This window comes from Vigna radiata, chromosome 7 (assembly GCF_000741045.1).
Source record: "Vigna radiata var. radiata cultivar VC1973A chromosome 7, Vradiata_ver6, whole genome shotgun sequence".
Classification (NCBI taxonomy): domain Eukaryota; kingdom Viridiplantae; phylum Streptophyta; class Magnoliopsida; order Fabales; family Fabaceae; genus Vigna; species Vigna radiata.
In genome coordinates, this window is record NC_028357.1 from 3,848,426 (window position 1) to 3,865,257 (window position 16,832).

At 32.8% G+C, this 16,832-nt stretch overlaps 1 protein-coding gene across 9 annotated transcripts; it reads right to left on the bottom strand.

Annotated features, from left to right (window-relative positions):
• Positions 1-6,348: 6,348 nt before the first annotated feature.
• On the bottom strand, positions 6,349-16,384 carry LOC106765876. 9 transcript variants are annotated; one of them, XM_022782873.1, is made up of 13 exons: positions 16,305-16,384; positions 15,769-15,895; positions 15,605-15,625; positions 14,861-14,972; positions 14,679-14,763; positions 14,061-14,158; positions 13,553-13,650; positions 11,334-11,445; positions 11,152-11,236; positions 10,837-10,934; positions 8,047-8,147; positions 6,655-6,730; positions 6,349-6,555 (listed from the first exon to the last, which is right to left on the bottom strand). In XM_022782873.1, the coding sequence occupies exons 2-13, from the start codon at positions 15,870-15,872 to the stop codon at positions 6,442-6,444; spliced, it is 1,104 nt and encodes a 367-aa protein (XP_022638594.1). In that variant the 5' UTR covers positions 15,873-15,895; positions 16,305-16,384; the 3' UTR covers positions 6,349-6,441. The 9 variants fall into 9 exon arrangements, with proteins under 9 accessions (XP_022638594.1, XP_022638591.1, XP_022638593.1 ...); XM_022782870.1 differs by having other exon boundaries at positions 6,655-6,766; XM_022782872.1 differs by lacking the exon at positions 16,305-16,384 and adding an exon at positions 16,147-16,279 and having other exon boundaries at positions 6,655-6,766.
• Between the last annotated feature and the right edge of the window lie 448 nt (positions 16,385-16,832).

Here is a 16,832-nt window from a genome sequence, read left to right on the forward strand (position 1 = left end):
TGGTGGTGACTCCAGATTATGCAGCGTAGTGGGCAGTGGGCGAGGATGAGGCCACGACGAGGGTAGTGCGTCGACGAGGAGGGTTGGTCCAGCAAGAAGGTGCGGCGAAACGGAAGCGATTTGGGGGCAATCACGTGGCAGCCCTGGGAGGCGTCTTCCCAAGGTGAAACCCTAACTTTCCTTGGTCATCTTCCCGCTAAACACAACAACCATAAGCCCCTTCTTTGACATCGTGGTGCATCCTCCCTAGGCACTCCAACCAAAACATTGCTTTGTCCTTTGAGGACCGTTAGTTGGTCAAGAGCATCGTGTAACCGCTGAAGTAGAGCAGACAGTTGGCAAGGATCATGGATTTGTTTCTGCTGGTGTACCACTTGGGGCTGAGGGACTCCGAAGTGATCAACAACGACAACTTGTTCCTCTGCGTCTTGAAGATGTTTTTCACAATGTCCATGAAGTGATCCCACGTGGAATGCTTGATTGTACAGATAAGCCATTTAATTTAATACACAATGCCACGTGATCTAAAAAAATTTACACCTTATCATGTGCATACGCCGTTAGTGAAAAGTTAACGGAAAGTGCTTAATTGGTTCAATTTTACAAGTATATGGACCTAATAGAGACAAAAAAAAAGGACCTACTTGAGTGGGTCACCAACCAAAGAACCAATTATTCAATACTAATTTTGAAAAACTTGTTTTTGTATACATAGGAAAGAGGACAATTTTTTTTTTTAAAAAATAGCATTCCACATATCCTATAAAAATCACTTTAAAACTCACATTTAAACTTTTGGATGAATAGTCACCTAGCCTACTTGCTTAACAAATTTAGCTGAAAGAGTAAATGGTATTAACTATAAATCATATGCTTGTGCCCAACTGGAAATGTTATTTAGATTAGTTATATTAGTTATCTCAAAGGAACAGTTAAAGATAATTGCTAACTTTGTTACATAAAGGTTAATTGATCAACTTTTCAATTGATAAAATTGGTTAGATTATAGTTAATTGATAAAATTTTCAATTGATAGAATTTTCAATTTTGATTTTCACATTCTTTAGAAAAAACTCGAAAGGACTTTTTTTTGTTTACTTTCTCTCAAAAGATGTTTGACTTAATTGTTGAGAATTTTATACAGTTGAAGAAAAAAGCTAAAATGTTTTCTAAGTTGTAAAATTGGTNAACTGTGAATAAATGGTGAACAACAGTTAAAGTATGTCCAGACAGGGAATTATGAAAGTCAAAACATACTTTTATATGTTGCTGAGAATCAATATTCTAGAAGTAGGTTGATATTCTGCTCAACAATTTTATTAACATAAAGATNTCCACCTTATATTTTCTTACATAATTCTCCCTTAAGGGTGTCTGTATTAGCTGCATNTTTATTTTGATCATGTATTAAGCCAAACTAGCTTCACATATTTTGGACTGTTTGATTCAGATTTTATGAAAGATCCAAACATCTTATTACACATTTGAATTGGTTTCAATGATATCTTCTTTTTTTCCTCAAAATATTTAACTGAGTTTATAATCCACAAATTGAACTTATATGCTGATTTGTTTTAAATGAACAATAACTTTTCTATGGAAATCTTTTGGATTAAAAAAAATTACATTTTTTTTTTGTGCCCTTCAGTCACACAGATAAGCTAATGTCAACATGTCTCAAGTACCATATCGTTATATTCAACACAGTATTAAAGATTATGAGCTATAAAATGAATACTAGTAGCAATGAAAATCTTACTTACCTGGATGGGGTCAATGAGTGATCATAAAGACTCATGGCCTAGACCAGTGACCTTCATTGCACCAAGAAGGGGTGATGTTCTAAGGTCTACCCTAGAGGTGGAGCCTACATCATAATTTGTGGTAGAGGGGCTTGCGTTCATGCAGCCCCTATCATTTAGTTCAATGTATTATTAGTTATTCTTGATTAATGGAATTTAGTGTACCCTAGTATTTCAGTAGATAATCCTGTTTCATATTTGACATTTATTAACTATTTATGAACCCGTTAATTAATCTTTTCAGCAGATGTGTTTTGTATGAACAACCATTTTGATGTGTTTTCTTCGTTGTAGTAAAGAGTGTGATAATCTTGTTCCAAAGATTTACTTTTATAATCTCATGTTCTTCTTGCAGCCAATCCTGTGGTGCATTCCAAATCCAAACACTTTGAAGTTATTTTCATTTTGTTCGTGATAAAGTGAAACGATGTCACTTATAACTTATATCAGATTTTATTCTAAGGATATGTATTCTTTCTTGAACATTTCTATACAAAATTTTTGTTTACTTTAGAAAATTTGAGTAAAACCAAAATATTAAGTTAAGATTAAATCAAACCGAGTTAAATTGAATTAATTGATCCAAACTTAGATTGAAATATGGATTTTAAGAAGAAAAAAAATGTTGAATTCTTACTTTTAAGAAAAAATTGAAATTCTCTAATTTTAACTAATTCAATTACTTTAATTCAAATTCTATAATTTCAATTTATTTCAAAATGCCTTAATATATATTTTATTATAAAAAATTTATATTTTAGAAGAACTCTAAGTTAGTTTACAATGTGTTAAGCAGGTTTATTTTGATCATATTTTGGACCAAACAAGTCATTATAGCATCACATATTTTGGACAGTTTGATGCAGATTTTACATAGATGCAATTTTGTACGCCAATCCAAACATCTTACAATACATTTGAATTAGTTTCACAATAAAATAAAATAAATTGACCTTGTCTTGTTTTGAATGAGCAACATTTCCATGACCGTTCAAGTTCAAACTCTTTTGGACGAAAAGTATTGACATTTTTGTATATTATTGTATTTATTATGTTTTCTTTAACAAAAATACACTTCTTCCTAAAAGAACTTGCAATCCCATATGTGTACTGATGTAACCATGTCTTAAGTCCCACATAGATGCATCCAGCAGAGTATTAAAGAATACGAGCTATAAAAGAAACACTTGTGGCGTTAAGCAACATACTTACCTGGATGGGGTTAATGAGCGATCATGAAGGCTCATAGCCTAGAATAGTGACCTTCATTGCACCAGGAAGGGGTGCTATTTTAAGGTCTACCCTAGAGGTGGAGCCTACATCATAATTTGTGGTAGAGGGGACTTGCGTTCGCGCAGTCCCTATAATTTATTTTACACCTTGCTAAAATGAGGGACAGTGGGGTGCTTGACTTTTGGAAGAATAGCTACACCAAGCGTGACCCAAACGCGTCGCCGCGGCGTGGCCGTGGTAAGCCACCCAAGCCCAAGGAACTTCTGCCTCCGGGCATTGTCCTGTCACCGCCCAGGCCCAGGGGCCGCCCCCCAAAGGGCCCAAGTGTCATGCAAAGGCCATCCAAAGCCACCGCTGAGAGTGGCAGGCCCAGAGGCTGAACTAGGAAGATGGCGCGGCCAACCGAAGGATTTGGGGAAACATCGGCTTCCTCGTTGAAGCCCAGCGCGAGGCCCAGAGGATGGCCTCCGAGAGTGAAGCCCGAATTGATCTAAAATATTGCTTAGTAGTGTAGTAGTATTAGAGCCCAGAAGAGTTGCACGGATAGGGATGTGTCGTTTCTGCAAAAAAGTGGAACTGAATAACTATTGTGTGTTGACTAGAGGCTTTTGTGTGAATTTCGAATTTCTAATTACGAAATGTATATTTTGAAATATAAAAGTTAATGAGTCTATAAGTTGATAATATGGAGGTGCAGAAAGTAGCTGCACCTTTCGTTTAGGAACTCCTTATGTTGTTATCGCGGCCCAATCAAAACTTCACCGATTCACGAACAAATATAAGGACCAAAAGAGGGTTTAAACCTTTAAAAAACAATAACGAAAATACAATACATTGTACTTAGGGCAACCCTAAAATTGCTTCCCTCTATTCTTAGTAGTTCTCAATTCTTAAAATCACATTTCTCTCGACAAAGGCAAACAGGTGATACACCAACAATCGTAGATCTTCCTCCACCACCACAGACGACGACATTAGGGTTTTGCTTCTACCACCCACTACATGTGGAAGACTAACACGAATGGGTCATCTTCAATCTTTTCTTACTTCAAGAACAACAAACACTCTCAAAGACAAAGCACAACGAAGTTTTCCCCTTTTATTAGGGATTGAAGCAATTAGGGATTCATAAAAATAGAAGTTTTTACAACTTTTTTTAATTGAATACAACTAAAATCCACATAACGTCCAACATATGTCAACCACGTCATTTCAAAACCAAGATGAGCATGGCACATCAACCTAACTATAACATCATTGGGCTTGATTTAATGGCATGGATCTAATTAGAGCAATTTTCATAAAAGGGGGTTGATCCCTGCACCTCCACGTTTTTTGGCTTTCCACCTCTCCATTTTTAAATTTTTTTTATAATACAAAAATAACCTTTTTTGTACTTTATAATTTACTTTTTTAACCTTCTTTTATTTATCTAACCTTAGATTTACTTTTCCATTTTCAATTTCACTCTCTTCCTCACGGTAACACAACACCCTCACTTCCATTTTCAATTTCACTCCCTCCCTCAGGCTAACACAACACCCTCACCCGTTTCCCTTCACTCTCGTTTTCATTTTTTTTAAGCTCTGACTCCCAACTTCAGTCCTCTGTTCATCTGTGCATTTCGTGGTGGTGCGGCCTGTGTGTGCGGCGGTGCGGCGACGACGCTTCGTTTCTACCGATTGGTCTTCGAGAGGTTAATTTTTCGTCTCTTCTTCCGCTTGATAGAGAAGCTTTTGTTCGTTTCGGTTTCTTCTTTGTGCATGTATGTTGCTGGTTTCTGCCGCTCTGCACCAGAGCTTATTTTTTCGTTTCGTTTCTTGAGTGTTTTCATTTCTGCTTGTTTTTTTTAATGTATGTAATACAACATTTCAGTGTTGCTTTGTGTGTGTTTGTTCTGTTTTTCTGTGTTTCAGTGGTAGGAGGAAGAAGACGCCAGGCATCTGAAATGGATGTGGATATCCGTCAATGGATATCGACATCCGTTCAGGTCCAAACGGATGAAGAACTCTGTTACAACTTTTCTTCCACCAGGCCAAAGATTGTCACAATAAAAGAGAAAAGAGAGCACAAAAGAATTGGAAGAAACAATAATGAATCAGAAACGAGAGAGAGAGCAGAACGTGAGAAGAAAAATTAGGTTTTTTAGGTTAGAAGATTGTAATTAAAATTAATCTATAAAATAAATTTTACTTAAGGGTATAATAAGAATATAAATAAAAAATAAAAATATAAATAAAAAAAAGGAATGAAAGTGAGATGAGGAGGTGGAGACCAAAAATGTAAAGGTGCATAGATAAATGCCCTTCATAAAATAAAATAAGGGTCCAATTGATGAAAAAAAAGACCAATTTGAAAGTCAAACACAAATAGAGACCTTAAACCAACAAATTTAATTACTTGTATTACTTAAAACTAAATTCCACTTAGAAAACATTCGATAAAATTAATAAGCTAACTAGTAGGAATTTAGCCATCATATTTTGTAATGAATTCTTTAAAGTAGTTTATTTCTACCTTGTAAGCTACAATCAACTTGCCTTTTAGATTTTTTAATTTTCTTTGAGTACTATTACTTATACTTTAATATATTTTACTTTTAGTTTTCTTTTTATTACTATTACTTATTTTCATTTATAAAAAAGTAATAAATATTATCACACTATTTTACATATTTGTTAAATTACTTTTTAATTTTTTATTTAAATGAAATTAAAAAGATAAAAAAGTTAACATTGTAATTTAAAATAATTAATATTTTGTTATATGCTGCTATATAAAAATTACACAAAGTGAAAATCTTAAAAATAAAATTCGATATAAGAGTACTTTAAATTTAAAAAAAAAATTCAATTTCCAAAGACAAATAAACATTGAATTTGATTAATAATCTTATATCAAATCCTTTAAAAAAATAACTTAACCAAATAATCTATCAGCAGCAACATATGTAACACCAAACCAAAATAAAATGAGAATGATATTTTACATCAGTAGGACACCGACATTTTTTACTCTAATGACACATGAACCCAAAATTACCTAAACACATTATGTCAAATATTTATATAAATAATAAAAGTTTTTTTTTTTCATGTTAGAATTTAGTTTCTTGGAAATTGAATTCTGAAGTATGATTGAAAAGAAACTAGTAACAAAAATAGAATTTGGTTTCTTAAAATTGAATTATGAACTGGTTTTTTCTTTCTTTTTGTTTCGTTTTCATTTAAAAAAAAAGAAAACATTTCTTGAAATAAAAATGACTAAAAAATAAGCATAGTTTTACTACTTAAAAAATAAACAGTAGCATATGTGTAAATATTTTGAAATTATAGTATCCTGTTTAAGTAATTTTTGTGTCCATATGTATTATTTGGATGAAAAAAAGTCACAAAATACAGTCCCATCAGTTGTTTAAGCTAAACCAAAAATAACCTTGATTTGGATTGTTGGTCATGCTGCGCTGGGGTTTAGTCTCCATTGTAAACATTTTCAGAGAAATTTTCCGTAGATAATCAGACTGAAATAAGATAATATCACATTAAACCATCACATCTTTCAAATTGAATGTAATTGTAAATATAATCACAAAATGATAAATCTATAATTAAATACGTACCTGGCTTGTTGCAGTAGTAAAAATCTTCTCTTCAAATCTTTGAGCAATCTTCTGAAGATCATGCAAAAATTCTTGACTAGGATAAGGAATATGTCTTTTAAAAACGTTCATTCTATAAAAATAAAAATAAAGAAAAGCGATTTAATAACTAAATAATACAAGTGATAGAAAACTTATGGTCAATATACAATCTTGAAATGTTATAAGCTTGTTAAAATGTAAAAAAATCCTTATTAAAATCATACATGTGTGCAGAACAAAAAACAAATATAGTATAATGAATATTAGAAATGACTAAAAATAAAGAAAAAGAAAAAGAATTTGGATAATCTCCTTTCTAAGTACAAATTTAATGATTAAATGACTGAAAATAAAGAAAAAAAATGATTCCAAGAGTTACTAGGAACATAACAAGAAGAGAAAATACTTTCTAGTTCTTATTTTTTTTTTTTTTATACTTCTTGGACTTGTAAAACGTTAGTATCCATGTCCTTTATTTTTTTTAATATCATGGTATAAATAATAATCGTAGTTTAGATTGAAACTAGGTCTAAATTAAAATTTCAATCATGTTTATAGAATAACATCAAGTTCGACCAAAAGAAGGAGGAACAAGACAATTATACAAGCATGAGAAGTCTAAAAACATAAAAAGTATAATCTTGACAATTGATCTAGATCTAGAAGTTTTAAAATAATTTTTTTAATTTTTCTACATATTTTCGGCCAAAACTAGCATGAATAGATAAATATAGTCAAGTTTCCTTTCTTTGTAAACGACTTTTGAAATATATGAAAAACGGATAGAATTTGAAGCAAACACTTGTGAGAAAATATGTATAAGGTGGAAATTCAATGATACAATTGAGTGATTTTCAAAGGGATAAAATAGTGAATAGCAAGAAACATTTGACCATAGGATAGAGAAAGGATCATTTTGGATGCACTCCGATGATGATCCCATGATTGAGCATGGTAAATCACAATATCAAACTGATCTCACTCTCAATAAATTCAGCTTGTCCAAGACCCTGGACATGTAAAATGGTACCATCTTACAATGTGAAGGTGATTTTAACAAAATTATCCCACTAACACATCAATTAGCATGTGTAATGCTAATATGCTAAATCTTATCCCTACACTTTTATCATGACATTAAAAACAATGAAGCTATTTTCCATTAAATATTATTTTTAAACAAAATTTGAAAACATGTTTACACAATATAACGCTGTCTGTCAATGTTCTTTCACATAGATTCATTTATCATTTGAAAAGAGTCCTCATGAAAATGTTGGCAATTTACGGAATCATTGATTTATTTCTGTTGAGGAAAAAAAAGAAAAAAAAATATTACAAATGATAGACAATGTTAAATCTGAATCTTACATCTTGATGGCATTTATTTGGCGTATCTCTGGATGCAATCCATCTCTCCAATGACAAATGGTTTCAGTACCTTGATTAGGTCTCTCGTTATCGTTATCCATCTAAACACCAACATCAGACTATTCTTGTCAAATCAGGTTTCCAAAGAAGGTGCAAAAGATAAAATATAAATGTATGAAATATTAGGAAAAGAAGATCAAATATTTGTTTCCTCAGACATAGGCTTATACAACTTATAATGTCAATCCAACATGTTTAAATCTATAATGCATGCAAAAACATAGGCCCATACGACTTATAATGTCAATCCAACATCTTTAAACCTATAATGCATGCAAAAACATTAATTTTATAACGAATACAAATATGGATGATGTTAGGCTTTTTTGCTCAAGAAGTCTGACAACGTGCTCCTCACACACCAAAACTAACAGAGACAACAAAAGAAAGTATGTTTATTGTTGTTTAATGAATGAAACAATCACTAGTACACCAAGGAAGCCTCCCTTCCTCCACTAGAACAAAGATCCAGTCTAAATTTTACAAATTCAAAAACTGACCTCCCTGTACAAGTATAACCCCTATTTATAGTATTCCCTCCCCTTCTATACAAAACTATTCTAATTGTCAAACAACTCTTCTCATTTCCTCTTCCTTCTATCCTAAACCCATTATATCCTATCATTACATCCCGCTGCAAAACAACCTTGTCTTCAAGGTTAAAACTGTGAAGCTTGATCTCATGGCTCTTCTTCATCATCGTGTTATCATATGAAGGAAACCCACTAGCTACTGCCCTCCAATTCAGGTCTGGAGGCTTGGGTGGTGGCAAATCCTCCTCCAATGACTTCCACTCTTCTTGGATTCTTTTAGCCCAATTTTGTGAAATCCTCAAAATCTCATCTTTGATTTCATTTGCTCTTGTAGCAACAAGAGTTTTGGCAGCTACTCCATCTACTTGCAAACTCTCATATAGAATTTCACACTCCCCATCTGTGTTACTACTACCCAACTCGCACATAGAATGCTTCTCCTGTTCCCTTCAACTATCTTTAGTAGAATTGTTGCCAGATTTTTCCAAAAAAAGTTCTTGGATTTTTTATGCCAGGTCTTGAACCCCTCGACTACCTTTTCTTCACTGTTTGGGTGTAGTTTTGTTGATCCTTTGGTGTTATGAACTTCAAAAGCATTTGCTGCCCTTGTTGTTTGACCTGGGGTGTCAGTCCCTTCATAAGTGGTCAACTCTTCTCTTTTCACCCATGAAAAAACTGGTTTTTCCGCACCCTTCCAAGCTCCATTATTGTCAATGGCATCTTTTTCTCCTTTTTGCTCCCAATTCCTTGAATTTTCTCCTCCACCTGAGTGATTCTTTACTTTCTTGATGTCTTGTAGAAGTTCCTCTCTTGCTCTGTAAACAGAATCAACAGGATTGCTCTCTGACACCACTATTTTAATCCCAGGCCTCAATAATTCTTCCCTTTTCTTTACATTCACACCACAACCTACCACTCTATCTCCACTAAAAATAGTAGCTTTTGCGACTTGACTTGGAGAAGCAAGAGTAACAACTTTCTCATCATGGTTTCACCTAATGTATTTTCCCTACCAACATTTATCACGTCATCCACCCTTATAGCAACAACTCCTGCAACTTTCTCAGCAGTAGCTTCTGTGACTTTTGCAGTTTGGGTTAATTTATCAAAAACAGAACCTCTATCCCTTCCTCCGAACCTCCTTATCAATGCCTCTGTCAACTCTTTCCAAGAAGGGTTCTTGGTTTTATTTTTCCAGACCTTGAGCCAATAGTTTGCGCCTCCTTCCATGCTAATGTAGGCCAATCTTAATTTTTCCCCTACTGCCACATTTTGGATCTCAAAAAATTTCTTTGCTCTAGATATCCATCCCTTTGGATCAATCCCCCCAAAAGTAGGCAATTCTACCTGCTTCCTCCACTTTCGTTGCCCTTTGACCTTGTCTTCCTCCAACTCTTCCTCTAAACCATCTTTCTTTCCTTTCATGATAGCTTTCTCACTTCTTTCTGAGCCCTTTATGTGAATCTTGATTTCTTGCAACATTTCTTTTATTTTTTGGATATCTCTACTCCATTATGTCGTCCTCATATTTTGTTCGCTGGACCTCCTCTCCAAGGTATTGTCTCTTCTTTCTATGTTTTCACTCTTTCTTGATCACTTCTTGATCCGACACTCCTCTCCTAAGGATATCGGCAGGTCGGACCAAACTTGTTAGGCTTCTTTGCTCAAGAAGTCTGACAACGAACTACTCACACACAAAAACTAACAGAGACAACAAAAGAAAGTATGTTTATTGTTCTTCAACGAATGAAACAATCACTAGTACACCAAGGAAGCCTCTCTTCCTCTACTGGAACAAAGATCCAGTTTAAATTTACAAATTCAAAAACTGACCCCCTGTACAAGTATAACCCCTATTTATAGTATTCCCTCCCCTTCTATACAAAACTATTCTAACTATCAAACAACTCTTCTCATTTCCTCTTCTTTCTATTCTAAACCCATTATATCTTATCGCCTTATATCCTATCAGATGGTATAGTAATTAATTGTAAAAGCCAATAACAACACAATTCCAATTTTACATAGAGCATTTCCTCGTCTTAATTCATTGTTCACCACATTTGGCAATGGTGTCCATATTTGATTCCCTTTAAAGAATGATTCAAAGGAAACACGCCCTCTTTTCACTCGCTCTTTTGATTAAACTGTTATAATAAGGAAAGAAAGATGATTAATCCAACATTAGAAAACGAACCTGATGTTGGTGGCGCTTTAGGGATATGTTTGGCGATGGCGTGGGCACTATTACAGTTTGCGTGTCTGATTGCTGAGCTTCAACTTTAATATAGGTGACTGCAAATGAAGGCAAAAAGGGAGGAATAATTTTTTGAAAAAGAAAATATTTTAAAAAACTGAGCCAAAAATTATATCATGTGTAAATATTTACAATAGTATGCTCCTTAAGTAATTTTTGCATCCAAGTGTTTTGTGTGGTGAAAAGATCACAATACAGTCTTAATAACATAATCTGAACTAGAACCAACTTCGAGTTAGATACTTCCAGAACCACCTTGATTTGGTGGGTTGGCCTTGGTGCACTGACATCCAGTCTCCATCGAATGCATCTTTGAAGATATTTTCAGTAGATAATCAGGCTAAAATAAGGGAATATCGCATTAAACCATCAACCTTTCATATTGTATGTGTTTGTAAACAAAATCACAAATTTGTAAATCTAAAATCAAATATTACCAAGCTTGTTGCAGCATTAAAAATCTTCTCTTCAAACCTTTGAGCAATCATATGAAGTTCTGGCAATACATCTTGACCAGAATCAGGCAGATGTCTTTTTAACAAGTCAACCCTATAGAAAATGAAGAAAAGCAATGCAATAACAAAATAATACAAATTATAGAAAACACAAGGTCAATAAACAATCCTAAAATAATATAAGCTCGTTAAAGTGTTATCATATATAGTAGAATTGATATCTCAAGCAGCAGGGATTGGTTTTATAGCTTTGATAGTCTCTCCGTACAAATCTGATGATAATGATTGAAAATGAATAAGAGCAATAATACATAGTTCCAAGGAGAGTTACAAAGAACATAAGAAGAGAAAATACTTTTGCTCATTAAAATAGTTCTTTGTTTTCTTTATTTTACACTTCCTAGACTTGTAAAGCGTAGAATCCATGTCCTCTAATTTCTTTGTAATATCAATGGCAAGGATAAATTCAACTCCAATTGTTATCTTGCTTCATATGAATTTATGCTTCCTTTACATATATGACCTCTATTACAAACATGAGAAAAAATTGTTTATAACAATTCTACAGTTTTCCATTAAATATCCATCTGTCACACATTCCCTATAAAGAGAAAATATGTATAAGCTATTTAAGAGCAAAATACACAATCGTAAATCAGTATGCAAAGACAAACATGTTTCTATGTGAAAACGATGGCAACCTCCAACTGAACACACCAAATGAAAATAATGATAGCACGTGTAAAATAATAACAGAACATGGAAAAAATAAACTGAGCCCTGCTCCTCCTTTGAGACATCTAAAATGATTAAACAAGTGCATATTCTACAGATACACCCATGACAGCAAAAGTTTATTCTAACAGATTGTGCAATAACAAAAAATAATTGAAAAACTTTCAAGTTGTGTTTATCGGTGATATAGTGTTCAACACCCAAGTATGACTATATCCTACTCCAAGGTTGTTAAAGTCACAATACTACCTAGGAACAAGAGATAGAGAAAATCAGTAACTTGAATCATAAGATCCTAAGTTTTGATCTAATAATTATTATAAATAACATATATGCATAAAGCAAACAGATAAAGAAAACAACCTCATCTCATTAAAAAACTTAAATTGAAAATTCACAATGATAGATTTTTAAAAAACTAGAGAGAGAAATTAAAATTCGTATCAAGATAGAAATAATTCATTAAAATTAATAAAATAATTGATAATAGAATTAAATTCAATAACAAGTCAAAAAGATAATTTTAGAACAAATCTGAATTATAAAAGGGTGATTAAAAAATTTATTTAGCAATCCCACCACTGAGAGAAGCTAAAGCATAGAATTAAAAGATAGAAAAGAGTGGGATGAGATGCGAGGGACAGACCAAGGTTCGGTAGCAGAAACACAACCTAATGCTAGGTAACAGTGATTGGCTAAGAAAAAAATGAAAATACAGAAATTGAGATAATGGGTAGCAGGAGCAACTACAGTGTAATAACCAGCAATGATTACAGTAAAAGTAGCTTCACAAGGTAGAGTTTCAGCACTTGCATATATGAATTCTATAGAAAACATAAGAAAAAAAATTCTACTAACAGTATTATAGTTTTCCATTAAATATCCCTCTGCCACACATTCTCTATGAGGAGAAAATATGTATACGGAGGAGCTTTGGCCGTTGCACAGAAAGAACAGACAATACAATTGAGTGATTTTAAAGGGGATAAGGCAGTGAATGGCAAGGAACATTTGACAATAGGAAAGAAAGAGGATCATTTTGGGTGCACTCTGATGATGATCCCATGATTGAGCATGGTAAGATCAGCTTGTCCAGGACCGTGAACTTGTAAAATGATTCGATCTTATAAGGTGCAGATGACTTTAACAAAATTGTACCACTAATCCATTGATTAGCGTGTGCAATGCCGACACGCTAAACCTCATCTCTACACTTTTATCATGACATTAAAAGCAATGAAACAATTTTTCATTAAATATTAGTTTTAAACTAAATTTAAAAATGTTTACACAATATGACGCTGCTATCAATGTTCTTTAATATACATTTGTTTATTAATTGAAAAGAAGACAAGAAGAGTCCTCAGCACAATGTTGGTAATCTATGAATCGTTCATTAACTTCTCTTGAGAAAAAAAAATAAAGTAAAATTCCATCTGATAGACATTATTAAAACTGAATCTTACATCTTGTCGATGTTCATTTGGCGTGTCTCTGGATGCAGTCCATTCCAATGACTATAGCCTTCAGTACCTTGATTAGGTCTCCCATCATCGTTATTCATCTAATTTTTATAAACGGAAACACCAACACCATAGTATTATTGTCAAATAGGATTCCTAAAGAAGGTGCAAAAGATAAATATAAATGTATGAAATATTAGGAAAATAAGACCAAATATTTTTTTCCTCAATGGACAAAGTACATAGGCTTATACGACTTATAATGTCAATCCAACATGTTTAAACCTATTATGCATGCAAATACATTAATTTTATAACAAATACAAATATGGATGGTATAGTAATTAATTGAAAAAGCCAATAACAACACAATTCCAACTTTACATCAAGTCTTTCCTCATCTTAATTCGTTGTTTAAAAGCGTACCCTCTTTTCACTCTTTTAGCTCGCTCTTTCCATTAAACCGTTATAATAAGGAAAGAGACAATTAATCCAACATTAGAAAACGGACCTGATGGTAGTGGCGCTTTAGGGATTTTTTCGGCGATGGCATGGGCACTATTACACGTTGCGTGTCTAACTGTTTAGCTTCAACTTTAATGTTGGTGACTGCAAATGGAGGCAAAGGCATTTTAATTGTAAGCACTAAAGTCTTCTGACATCCAGTAACATATGTAACACCAAACAAAAATAAAATGATCACGACACTAGATCTTTTAACTTAAATAGCACACATGAATCAAAAATATTTCTTGAATGAAATATTGTTAAATATTTATACAGATAATACAAGTTTTTTTATATTTTTAGATTAAAATTTAGTTTCTTGAAAGCCAAATTCTGACATCGGATTGAAAAAAAAAAAATCAAGTTCTGAACTGAACCTCTACCTTTTACTTTTTCATTTTAAAAAAAAGGGGAGAATATTTTTTTTGAAAAGAAAAATTAAAAAGTAACTCGAGAGTACTCGAAAACCGACTAACCCAACAACTGTACCATATTAATAAATATTTAGAATACTATGCTCCTTCAGAAAGATTTTGCGTCCATGTGTGTATTTGGGTGAAAAAATCACATAATACAGTTCTTATAACTAAATCTCAACTAGAAACAACTCCTAGTTAACCACCTTGATTTGGTGGGTTGGCCCTGATGTCTTGGGATTTAGTCTCCATCACATCTATCTTTGAAGATATTTTCAATAAATAATCAGGCTGAAACATGGAATATCACATCAAACCATCAACCTTTCGTATTGTATGTGTTTGTAAATATAATAATAAATTTTCGAATATAAAATCAAATGCATACCCAACTTGTTGCAGTGGTAAAAATCTTCTCTTCAAACCTTTTAGCATCTAAATGAAGTATATGCAATTCCTTTTCACCATAACCAGGACTATGTTTTTTTAACGAGTCCATTCTATAGAAAATGAAGAAAAGCAATTTAATAACTCGTTAAAGTGTAAGAAGACTTTATTGAAATCACAGACATATCCAGAGCAAAAGACATATATAGTAGAATTGATATATCCAGCAGCAAGGATTGGTTTTATAGCTTCGATAGTCTCTCCGTACAAATATGATGATTGAATGATTGAAAAAATGAATAAAAAGAACAGGAATACATAGTTCCAAGGAGAGTTACAAGTCAAAAAGATAATTTTAGAACAACCACCGTGAAAGAAGCTAAAGCATAGAATTAAAAGATAGAAAAGAGTGGGATGAGATAAGAGTGACACGATCACTAAGCGAGAGAGACCAATGTTGGGGAGCAGAGGCACAATCTAATGCCAGGTAACATAGACTGACCATGAAAAAATGTAGCAATGCTAACAACAATGAACAGTAAACAAGAAATTTCCTCGTTAAAAAACACCAATACAGCTATACAGGAGTATTTATAGGTGTACCAAGTAATAAAGGAATTCTGAAAACAGAAACTGTATTTTTGGGATGACTAAACAACAGAAGAAAATAAGTATCATTTTGGGTGCACTCTGATGACGATCCCATGACTGAGAATGGTAAATCACAATAACACAGTGATCTCACCCGTTCGGCTTGTACACGACCCTGGCCATGTAAAATGATATGATCTTACAATCACTACCCCATCAATTGAGAGTCGTCACAGAAATGTTGGCAATCATCGGGAGCAAAAATAAAAAATTACAAATGATATATATCAGTGAGAAAATAATAAAACTAAATCTTACATCTGGTTGAAAATTCTTTCGCGTGACTCTTGCGGCAGTCCATTTCTCCAATCCTTAGTATCCATATTGGCTTCTTGGTTAGGTCTCCCATTATCGTTATCCATCTAATTTATCTAATTTTTATAAACTGAGACACCACAGACTATTCTTGTCAAATCGGATTCGCAAAGGAAGGTGTAAAAGATGAATATAAGTATACTAGATGCTATTAAGATAATCCATATAAATCAATGATTTTCAAAGAGATAACCGTCCATCAAAAAATCATAAATCGTTTAGTCACCATAACACTTAAACAACAGGCAAATATTTTTTTTCCTCAAGGGACAAAGAACAGAGGTTCATACGACTTATAATGTCAATATACCATGTTCTAACCTATTTTTATTATATAATCATGCTTCAAATTTGGGGATGATTTCCTTCAAAGATGTGAATAATGATTCAAACGAAACGCGCCTCCTTTTCGCTCGCTCTTTCGATTAAACAGTTATAATAAAAAAGAGGAATGATTAATCCTAAATTAGAAAACGAACCTGATGGTAACGACGATTTTGGCAATTTTCCGGCGATCGCGTGGGCAGTGTCTTCTTTTAATAAATTTATTTGATGTTAGTTATTCTGTTTAATATTTTATTTTATTAGATAATACGAAAAATAATTATTAAACTTTTAATAAAATTTTTGTTAATGTTTCTTATTTTATTTGCTATAAATAATGTACGTGTCGTGTGAATTTTAAATGATAAAAATTAATTGAATATATTTTTAATATTTGATAATAAGTTATTAAATAATAAAAAAAAAGAAACTTAAATTCGTAATGTATTTTAAAACCTTAAAATTGTAGATGAAATTAAATATTTGTATACAACGTAAAGTCATTTGAATAAAAAACATTATATTTATTAATTTGTTTTTGGTAATATTAACGTGACATTATGAAGAAGGCCAACACAGCATTAACGGTAATATTAACAGTTTAGTCCACTATCAGGGATAATTGCTAAGTGATTATGTAATAACCATACTGATTAACATTCTCATGTGGAACTACGAATCTG

What these genes read in the sequence shown, in the direction of transcription:
- LOC106765876 (XM_022782870.1), bottom strand. Translation starts at nt 15,872, where the DNA reads ATGGATAACGATAATGGGAGACCTAACCAAGAAGCCAATATGGATACT. An exon ending in GGCCAACCCACCAAATCAAG is followed by an intron (nt 14,159 to 14,678) that starts GTGGTTAACTAG and finishes CTCCATTTGCAG; the next exon opens with TCACCAACATTAAAGTTGAA. An exon ending in TTAATGCTGCAACAAGCTTG is followed by an intron (nt 11,237 to 11,333) that starts GTAATATTTGAT and finishes CCCTTATTTTAG; the next exon opens with CCTGATTATCTACTGAAAAT.